The following is a 10,910-nucleotide window of genomic DNA, read 5'->3' as shown; positions in this document are numbered from 1 at the left end:
AGGAATTTCTTGTAGCATTTCCCGTAGGATACATCAAGTCAAAATGCTGCATCTATACCAACTGTTGCTTTTAACGAGTCGTGAACTTCATAAGATATGTATCGCCTTGTTATCTTAAATTCTTTAACAGGAAAAACATTTGTCCATGTTTGTATGAACCATTCCTTGTATTAGACAGCACCAAGTGAAAGATAACTGTATTTACATTAACACTGCAATGCGATATGCCACATTTCTGGTAAATGTAATACATCAATAGCCAAATTGGTTTAAGTCACTGCGTGATTATTTTTTATTAATATGAAACGGCAGCATGGTTCAAATTGCGTTTTTTTAAGTTGATAATAAAGATCCTATGCAAACAATTGGATTATGTCCATCTACAGGAATTGCTCAAAGAGTTCTTTGATTCCATCAAAGTAACAATTGTTCTTTTCTAAAAAAATACAGGTATTTTAATATTTAAATATACGTAAACAAGACCTTTAAAGCAAGAAGAAGATACTTTTCGACAGTTCAGTTACCAAAGCACATGCGTAGTAAAGTTAAAAAAACTGAAAGACAAAAGTATAAATTACAAGTAATATGATAAAATTATATTTCTCTCACCTTGTGAAAAATTGACATCCATGAACTGAAAATTATCTGAAATTTAAAATACTACGACACAAGTGCACACCAACTGCGTTTCACAAACGTTACCACCAGTCGTAAAGTTATACTTTGATAGAAATAATTTTAGCGATTGAAAACGCGGATGCTATGTTTATTCTTAGCTCTGTTTATATACAGTGTACCCAGCTAGAATTTTGAGCGAGTAAAACTAGGAGAAGCGATGCAACCAAAACATAGTTTGTAGTATAATAATATCCTAGTTAAAATTATTAAAAATCATTACAATTGGTACTTCAAATCCACGTCAAAAGGCCATTGATAGTAATTTTAGTCCAATTGACAATTATTCGACAGGAACTTTCAATTGGTAATAAGAATTGCATAAAGATCCAATATACGCTATTTCACTGACAATTATTGTCTTCTTAGTTATTGTTTTTACTTTATTTTTAAATTATTCACCTGTAATATCCTTCCCAGTTCCTATTGGTAGTACTATCAACAAGAGTTCTGGGAAGGGCGTCTATTGCGTTTAAAGCTCCTATTTGATCTACAAAAGTCGTGCAAGCAAAGCAATCGCTGAACTAGACAACTGTATAAGATATCAATGCTATTTCTATGCTGAGCGCTAAGCAGAAAAGACAAATTTACACTTTCATAGTTTATCGCATGACTTGGGCAGGGTTCACACTAAGAAAATCCGCACTGTAAGCAAACGCTATACCGCAAGACTAAATAAAGCTTTTTGAAATCAGAAACATTTCATAGTGAATTTTCAGGACTGAATCTTGCCATTCTTGGCACAAAGAAAGTATGTAGTATAGAACTGCCATCAACGTGTCAGTAATTTTAGCTGAGAGAATTATTTTACAACTCTTAATCCGCATCTGTGAAAACGAAAAACGGTATTTAATTTTAGCGTCAATTATTTCCCGCAAAATTGGCAAGTCCTATGTTTTGCAAAAATATATTAAAGTATTATTAAAACAATCCGCAAAATATATTTGTTTTGTTTGGTTTTCCATACGCAAAATCTTTTACCTATATCTTCATTTTTACGTAGGTGTATGTATACTCAACATCAAGAGAATGGTGACATTCATTAAATTCAAATTAATTTCTTAATGCAAATAAATGTTTTAAAAGATATTATAATAACTAGTCAATTAGGCCCTTGGAAAACTCCACTTAGGCAGATGGAATTTACCAAAAATGTTCTAAAAATCGTACACAAGATGTCAAATGTCAAATCGCAATAAATCCAACATACAACCGACCAAAATGTCAATAAGAAAGACTTGCAAGAGTAAGCATTAATCTATGAAAATAAGTTCTTAACACATTATGTTACCAAACTAAAGAAAAGGATACACGAAACAATATACGAGCCGTATCAACTTTACGTCATATAGAAAACCGACCCAACAGGCAAACTATTTATATCATTCTTGTATAACAGTCCCTCCAACTGATTATTAAAATACTGTGTACAATATACTGTAATACACTTTAGGGCTTATATAAAATCTGTAAATGGATATTACACTAAGAAAACATTAATTTAACATCGTCGAAATTGTATCGAGCGTAAAATATAGAATTAATTATTTGGTAATTTCTAGCTTTAAATGAATACCTCCAACGTTATAATTGCATTGTAAATGAGGTATAACCTTAAAATGTACTTACATTGTGCTTTTCGCGGGCTTAGTGGGTAATAGACTGGGTTTAGCACTATATTAAACAGCAGAAGCAAGCTAAAGTTTTACGACTACTTCGTAACAGTAGGAGAGCCTTGTTTTTAAATCATCGAAACTACATCCAGCGTAAAATTAACTGATTTCTTTTAAATCGCGAATTTCTTTAAAATCCCGAATATTGATAATTGACGAGTAGAATTTATATACACTTTCTGTTTATTTAATAGAACGGCCGTATATTGATGGAAAAGGAAATTGAAAAGCTGAGCTTTTATTTTTCTACTTATTGTATCTTTGAAACAAAAAATATATCACAACGCAGAAAGTACATTCATTTTTTGTACATTTATTACCTTGTATTTAGCGCAAATAAATTATGTTCTCAGTCAAAGACCAGTTTCCAGGTCCATGTTTTGTTTTAATGTAGTCCACTTTATTAGTGTGATGTTCTTTTTCATATGATCAGTAAGTATATTCTAGCTTTATTTTCCGGAAACTCGAGAGCGATGTGTTCGATCTAGATTTCCACTGAACAAAGAAATGTTAATCAAATTTTTGAAAACAGACTTATTCATTTGAAATTAGAAATAATAGAAAATTAAATGTACTATCTATGAAATGAGAAGTTAATAAATTTACAAACCGGAAGCAATGTCCAGTGGTAAGCCAGGAGGCAGAGTTTAGTAGGACATGAGACGAAGTTAAAATGTCGGAGAGATTGGGTTACTTTAGTGTCGTATTGTGTATAACAACAAAATACAAAAGTGTTTTCACTTTATTCTTGTCGTCGATATATTTCCTTTACCTGAAGAGCACTATACTACATTTGTATTGTAAATTTTCAATTAACATATTTTCTGCCGATATCTTCATTCTCATGTACCTATTTCTTTATTTAGATTCCGAAGACTAGTGTCACTCTGCGGCGTAACTTAGTAATATCGAGAGTTTGTCGCTACATTCCTGTTGGTACGAATATGTCGCAACCGTTGAACGGTAGAAATTGTCCTATGATGTCTAGCCACAAAAGACAAATTACGCAACATTTTCGCAACAACTAATACTTCGCATAAAATAATTTCAGTTTTGTTCATACTTTTCACTTTTTTAGCGCGGAATTGGTACCACAGTGAAACTCCACAGCGCGTACCTAAAAGCGTCGGAGAATTACTGCAGAAATGAAGTCTCGTATTGCTGCCAGAGTTAATACTGCCGTCCTAATGTTTTAATAAAACCCAAGCATGCGATAGGTTTGTGATTACAAATTTTCTTCCATTATAATTCTAGCTAAAAACTGATAGAATGATCTGCTTTGTCGCCGTTCTTAACAGCGATTTGAAGATGATATATAAAAAAGTGATGATCCTAGCTACATATCTTAGCAGAAAAAAATACACAGAACTAAGTTTACTATAAATGGCACACCTACTGCACGCTGCTATTTGCTTATTGCTTCACAGTATAAAAATGAATACACAAACTTAAAAACATTTCATACCACTTTGGAACAACCTCTCTGCGTCAGTCAACTTTTTTTCATAGCAACTTTTTGTTGTCATCATTATCTTGTTAAAATCATCTAAATAAGTAAATACAAATTCGTTAAAGAACTGATAACTGTCGTATATTGTAGAGCAGATTTAGCTTGAGTAACTGAGACCTTATTAGTTAACCCCAAGTATTGTTTGCATTTTACATTAATTGTTAAATCCTGATTAACAAAAGCAGTGGCGAAAAGTTAATTAGAAACATAAATATTTCCATTTTGATATCCGTAATCATGAAATTCGCATTTATTCCATTTTCCAACCTGCAATTAACTTTGATTGTTTCAGTTATGTTTAGCAAGTCATTCTGTCATCAAGACCTTTGAAAAAAGTTTTTACCTCGTGTGTTTTATAAAATCCAAGTCCTATTAGTATGTTCATACTTTGTTTTTGTTTTCGTACAAATTGTTATACAAACCCCCACAGAAAATAAATAAATAAAAACAACAAATCGGGTTAGAAAAGTGTGATAAGCACAGACGTAAAAAATGAGCGACTATAAAACCGAATATTTCTTTTTACTTTTAAACATTTTGAAGATTGAAAGACAAAGGTAGTTTAGGCCTTCTTCAATTTACTGGATGCAATTTATTTTTCCATTGAAAACATATTATTGTGCACAACGTTTAGATAATTTTCGGAACCCGACAATTTATTTGTCTTGCTTCCGTCATTTCGCATATTTCCGTATTGCTTTTAAAAAATGATTTGTTATTTAGAATATAAGAACAATTTAGGTTTAACCTAAATATTAACAAGCGCGGATAAATTGAATTTACTAACAAAAATCTGCACTCACCATTGTTATTTTACACCATTGCCACTTCATACACCGTAGTTTTCTGATATTTCGCACCATTTTGTATATTCGGTTATTGCCTACAAAACGAATAACGATGTTTACACAAAAATCTACGCACTTTAAATACTAAGAATTGATCGCTTTAAAAATATTACTTACTTTTTTGAAACACGTTGACTTTGTTGCCTTTAACTTTGGTAAAATTCTGCGATTTTCTTTTACACTATAAACGAACATTTTTTGTAATGTTTCTGTATTCAGAAAACTTATGGACGAAAAATAGTTTTTAATATAAACTTTGCTTCTGAATGAAAAAATAAAAATTAACTCACCATATAAAACACTTTAATTCCTTCCTCTTGCACCTTGTGTAAAAATGTTTGTTAAGAATCATGGTTTGTCTTACAGCTTTAAGTAAGCAAATTTTCTTGGTTCATTAATTTTTGAAAACAGAAAATTTCCATTGTGTCAATTTATGGTAACTTCACTAACTTTATATGGGCTTAGAGATTAGTGATTATCAATTTCATTTAGAAGGCGGGAGTAAAATCGACAAGAGACCATTCAATGTTAGTTTCATGTGACAGTCGCACAGTGCACGCTATATAACGCTGGATTTAAGGATAGGATTGTGATCGAAATCAATATAGAAAGTGTTGCGGAGAGGTTGCCAAGGCAAAGCACGGCAAGGAAAGGGCACGGCAAAGGCAGGCAAGGAAACAGGAAGAGGAATCAGCAAGGCAGGGTTAGGCAAGGCAGGGGCAGGCACCTTAATAGAGAATCCCCCTACAACTCAAAGATTCGTATACTCGATATATCTAAGATATGTATCATATTAATCCAGGAGTATAGAAAATATTGAGATGCAAATATTTCAAATTCAGTAGCTCAAACAAAGCTCTCAAATTTATATCCGGTCAATATATATACAGTGAATCATGTTAGCAGAATTATGTGCCAATACAAATATTTAAACAATCGGTCATAACGCCAAAAAAACTATCAATTTTTAATAAATCTGAGATTAAAAGTTAACTTGGTTCCAATGACAACAACATTAAAAAGTCAAGATATAGAAATAATTAGAGAAGTCCACGAAAAAGGCGAAACATTTACCTGGTTGTTGTAAGTGCAAGATAATTATGTTTTTCCTAGCCCTGTCCAGGATTTGAACCTGGATCTGTCATTTTAATTCGAAAAGTCGCCCGAACTCGCCCGTATATATGCGGGCGTTTGCGGCTTATCGGCACCCTCTTTATTTAGCTAGAAAATCTGAGCCACTAAATTATGTTTTATGCTTTAGTTAGGGAGCTTTTTAGGGGTGTGAATGACCTAAAAGTGAAAAATAGTGATAGCTCTACATAACCTTCCATTTTCACTATATTTTTCAAAATAAATACTATGGACAAGGTTGCAAAAAACACATTATGGAGGTTGCATTTATTCTTTTATTTATAAAAAAATCCAGGCTCTTCTGCTAAAAAGAATATATGTCTATACCAATGTTCTTTTGCTGATTTGGCTAAACTTTTGGTTCTTAGTTTTTTGTCTAAAATTGTTAGAACCAACATATTTTGTGGATAATTGTAGATATTTGATGGTACTTTCCTAATCAGAGCATAATTAACTCATTGTGCAGTATGTGTATGACTAGAAAATATGTCTTAAGGATCATTTAAATCTAGCTACATAGCTAATTTTATGCCGGCCAAGTAGCCAGTTTTATGTCAGATAAGTAGCTAGTGAGAAAAACAGTTTTGTGCTGGTTAACTACCTAGTTTATGTTCCTAGCTAGCCAATTTGGTTATACCAGCTTATTTTGCCACATATGTTGGTAGTTATTTGCTAGTTAGGTGTGGGTGAGAAGAGGTTCATTACATGTAAAAAATAGTGATATACTAGCTAGCTATTCATACTTCCCTCTTTCGTTTTCTTGAAAATATCAGTTCGTCCCCATTTTCCGCTTGGCACCATCTTTAAAAAACAACAAACACTCCATCGCTTTGCTCCTGATAAACACGTTGTCTCGCTTACTATAAACTGTACTAAAGAATGACCACATTAAATTGCTGGATTACTGTGATTTTTTGTTTGAATTTTTATAATTCGGATGTATAGGGACGAAAGCTCATAGAAATGCTATATACTCTCCATCGTACTTCTTTTCCCTTATATTTGGCTTATATAATGAGGAAATAGGCTCCGCTACTCTCCGCAATTATTAATATGGTATAAAAGCAAATTATTTCTTTAAATACTTGTGCCAGGAATAAATATTTCAATTAAAAGGAAGAATGTCTTTCTCGCAACGTCTTCTCAACGTTGAAACAACGTTGCAAGACGTTCTTTCAACGTTGAAAAGATGTTGATGTTCGACGTTGAATAGACACCGGAAAAAGACGTCAAAAATCTTTCATTTGCAACGTAAAATCAACGTCTTGTCAACGTCACAAGCTACGTTGAAACAACGTCCTGTCTTCAACGTTGAAATAACGTCTCGCTACGTCTTTTAAACATTAAAATAACTTTTCGCAACGTCTTTTCAAGGTTGAAAAAACGTCTAACAACATCTAATCAACATTGTTTCTGCGTTGTTTGGAAATACTCTCGCAACCATTATTCAGCGTCTTTTCAACGCTTAAGAAACAGACAAACTTGACTAAATCAAATCATAATCGCCATCGTGGCTTCAGTTTCATATGTCCATAGTTTACATGTCCATGTATCTATTCCCTAGCATGATTCCGACGCTTATATTTGTGTTACGTTATTTGTACATGGTTATTGCGAAAAAGAAATAAACTCATTTCTACGATATCTTATTTTTTTATTATAAACATCCGCAGTATATGCAACTTCTCCGCTTAAAACTTTGTAAATGAAACTTAACGGAGTTTTATAATACAAAATATAAAAACGATATTTCAAGTATTCACAACTTGTACTATGTGAGAATCTCCAGTGTTCTAACCCAATGCAAAAAATATAACTCAGCAATGACGAGGTTGTTAAACAGTGCAGTATTTGCAAATTTATAGCTGCGACTTCATGTGCCCAGCACGCCTCCTGATAAGGCAGCCTGTTAGTTTGCTCAAATCACCTAAAGTGTCAAGCAAAACTGTTGCACCGAAGTCTTTAATCAAGCATTGGTTTGAGAAAAAGTATGTTTTCTTTATGAAGTGGTGTTTGTTAAGAATACCAGTTGCGAATAAATACGATCATGATGCTATACTATATAAAAAGTGTGAAGAGCCACCATCCTCACCAGGTGTCCAGGAATCGAGGTTGAAAATTACAATAAAAATATAATGAATATTATATATAGCACTGCATTTCCTTAGAAAAGCACCCACTCATGTATGTTCCATACTTTTTCTAGTCACAAGTGCGATTTCTAGTAGAAACACTAAAAATTGTTGAGCTAAAATCACTTTAACATTTTGCCATTCTAATTTTCTGTCACCCAATCAAAATTAATATAAGCTAGAAGAATTTATTACGGCGCTTGAAAAATTTATAATCCTCTCTGATATAAAAGTTGTTTTTGACAAGTTGGCAATTATTTATTACTAGAAAACTATTACTAAACACCAAGGTGATAAATTATTTAAAAATTAATCGACTTAATATTCTTTGGCATTAGTTCTTCCTGCTCCTCCACATCTATCAAGCGCATATTTAAAGATTGATGCCATACACGCACGAACTTCCCCTTCTGTTGCATTCTTGTCCAGTTTGATGATTTCTCAACACTGCATCTAAAAGGGTGTTTAAACTCAATGAATTTGAGATAAACTAAGAAACATTTCACAATTTTCTGACTCGTAAAAGTTTTTTTTAAAGTGACTAAAATAAATACATTTCTCTCCATTGATAGCTTTGATAATGTTTAACTTTTCAAAGAAAAGTTTCCCTGCATTTCAGCCCATACTGTATTTCGACTGTAAACTGTTGGCCATAAGCCATAAGCCTATAAACAAATTTAATCTATACTTGGTTGACAAAAATCATTAACGTGTATAAAAGGTTCCTCTTTGTGATAGCATGTGTGAAGGAACTAAGGGACAGTTTGTTTGAAATGACGAATGTTTAAATTAACGGCATTCAAATTAGCGGATGTGTACTGTATTAAACTAATTATCCAAATTTTAAAAAACTCCAGGCTCAACCAAATGCTTCAATTTCATATAAAAAGCTGCACAACTAATTTCATACTTAGGCCACCTTATTGTTCGCGTGATAAAACGTAGTTGGGTGACACTAACTAAACATATTTTTGAGTGAAGCCTAATCAGTACTGTTGAACTTATGTTAAGTCGTATTACAGACTAAAAAGTTAAAAAAAAACATAGTACCATAGCTAGAGCTAACTATCTACGCCTTTTCTTTTTTCCTTTAGTCAGAATATAAGATAAAGCTAGCTAGCTTTTATCGATCAAAAATGTACAAAATAGTATATAAAGCTATACAGCGTTTATTAACCCCTAAAAAATCACTGCTTACTTCCTTAATAAAGCCTGTTCCTTTCTTCTTTATTCCTTGTGTCTGACAAAGATCTTGTAATGATGCTCTTGCCGATCAATATTGATTGACTAATTTACTCTTTAAATGTTAAAGTTTTAAATCAAAACAAATTAAGGTGAATTTACCTTCCAACATTCAGTTTCAAATTTTCTGATAGGAGTAACTAACAAAACATTATTGCCAAATTATAATTAAAAGTTTATTAAAGCAAATTTTCTTGTTTGGCATGCCATTTAATTGTAGGACACAATTTGCTTGTACATCTAAAAAGGAATTCCCCTTTTAGATTTACAACCAGATTTCGTGAGATTTTATCAGACAAATTGAATAATACTGCACCTTGCACACTATTTAAACAATAAATTCTCTGCTTAGCCAGTCTTTTATAATTGCATTTCGTGTATTTGTGCAACAATCTTTTTTTTTTTTTCGTGCAGTACTAGTAGGCTCGAGCATAAGCCAAAGTTACCCGTTACGTTTTAAATCAAAAATTCTAGCGACTGCCCAATAGCGTTCTCCTTTAAGTTTTGTAAAATACAGTGGGATCCCGTTAAAGCGGAAACCCTCTAAAGCGGACAGCCCGTTAAAGCAAAGACTAGCACCTGGAACGGACTGATTTTAAGTCAAAACTCTTATAAAAAACTCTCTATAAAGCGGACAGTCATAAAGCGGACACTCGTTAAAGCGGACGATTTATTTTGCACCAAATTAATATTTTCCCTATAAAAACTCCCTGTATAGCGGACAGTACAAAACAAAAAATTGAAACAAAGATCCTAAGTCTCGGATGACATCGGATGTCATGGAAACCGTATTGACACGTTTTAACAGAAAGCTGGTACTCGAAGATAGAAAAGTGATCCTTTTTCTCGACAATGCTCCCTGTCATCCAGAATACATTATTGGTCAATTCTCGCAGATCAAGATCGTCTTTTTACCGAAAAATACAACTTCGAGGTTGCAACCACTAGATGCAGGCATCATTCAAAATTTCAAGGTCAAGTATAGAAAAAGACTTGTTAAATACGTATTGGCAAGAATCCAGGAGAACACATCAGCAACTGAAATTGTGAAGGCTATCAACGTGTTTGTTGCTATTCGCTGGATACAAGATGCGTGGAAGGAAGTATCCAGCTTGACAATCAAAAATTGTTTTCAGAAATGTGGCATCACAACGTTGGACAAAATGCGCCGTTGTACCGTCTTCGATGAAGAAAGTCAAAAATTGCTGACGGCAGTTACAAAAAAGATTGAGGATCTACAAATTAAATGCAAGAAGCAAGCCTCTATCAAAGACTTTTTCTTGTAAAGTTTAATTAATGTTTCTGAATATAGCTTATATACCCTCAAATCCTAGCCTCTTAACTTCTTACTTTAAGCCCAGTAAAGCATAAATCACCTTTTTCGGTCAAAATTCCATCTAAAATAAAATTTGACACAAACTCTCTATAAAGCGGACATCCTGTTAAAGCGGACAGTTTTTTTTGATCCCAATGGTGTCTGCTTTAACGGGATTCCACTGTATTGACCCAATTTCAATGAAAATTTCCTGTTGCGTTTTGCAAACGCAACAGGAAATTGTATTTGCTGGCTCCAATGCCATTGCAAGTAGCTACATTGCAAAATTATAAACAAAGATAAATAGTTTTACATTAAAAGAAGCTACTTTGCGCATAACTAACGTACCGCCTGGAAGTGCGGGGGAATCGTTCCGCGGACCGG

General features: G+C 33.1%; 1 protein-coding gene and 2 long non-coding RNA genes across 3 annotated transcripts; 1 reads left to right on the top strand and 2 right to left on the bottom strand.

Moving 5' to 3' along the window:
* Positions 1 to 3,292: 3,292 nt before the first annotated feature.
* Positions 3,293 to 3,895, bottom strand: LOC130649176 (uncharacterized). The gene is made up of 2 exons (XR_008983012.1): positions 3,814 to 3,895; positions 3,293 to 3,465 (listed from the first exon to the last, which is right to left on the bottom strand). It is a non-coding gene; the product is annotated as an uncharacterized LOC130649176 (long non-coding RNA).
* Positions 3,896 to 4,711: 816 nt separating this feature from the next.
* LOC130649075 (uncharacterized) lies at positions 4,712 to 5,047 on the bottom strand. Its single transcript, XR_008982999.1, has 3 exons — positions 4,997 to 5,047; positions 4,824 to 4,887; positions 4,712 to 4,741 (listed from the first exon to the last, which is right to left on the bottom strand). It is a non-coding gene; the product is annotated as an uncharacterized LOC130649075 (long non-coding RNA).
* A 4,928-nt stretch (positions 5,048 to 9,975) lies between these two features.
* LOC130648639 (tigger transposable element-derived protein 1-like) lies at positions 9,976 to 10,497 on the top strand. The gene has a single exon (XM_057454694.1). It carries the CDS (start codon positions 9,976 to 9,978, stop codon positions 10,495 to 10,497), a length of 522 nt encoding a protein of 173 aa, XP_057310677.1.
* Positions 10,498 to 10,910: the final 413 nt, after the last annotated feature.

The sequence above is a fragment of the Hydractinia symbiolongicarpus genome, chromosome 7 (assembly GCF_029227915.1).
Source record: "Hydractinia symbiolongicarpus strain clone_291-10 chromosome 7, HSymV2.1, whole genome shotgun sequence".
Taxonomy (NCBI): Eukaryota; Metazoa; Cnidaria; class Hydrozoa; order Anthoathecata; family Hydractiniidae; genus Hydractinia; species Hydractinia symbiolongicarpus.
The sequence above is the reverse complement of the archived record's forward strand: the minus strand, read 5'-3'. Positions and strand labels throughout refer to the sequence as shown.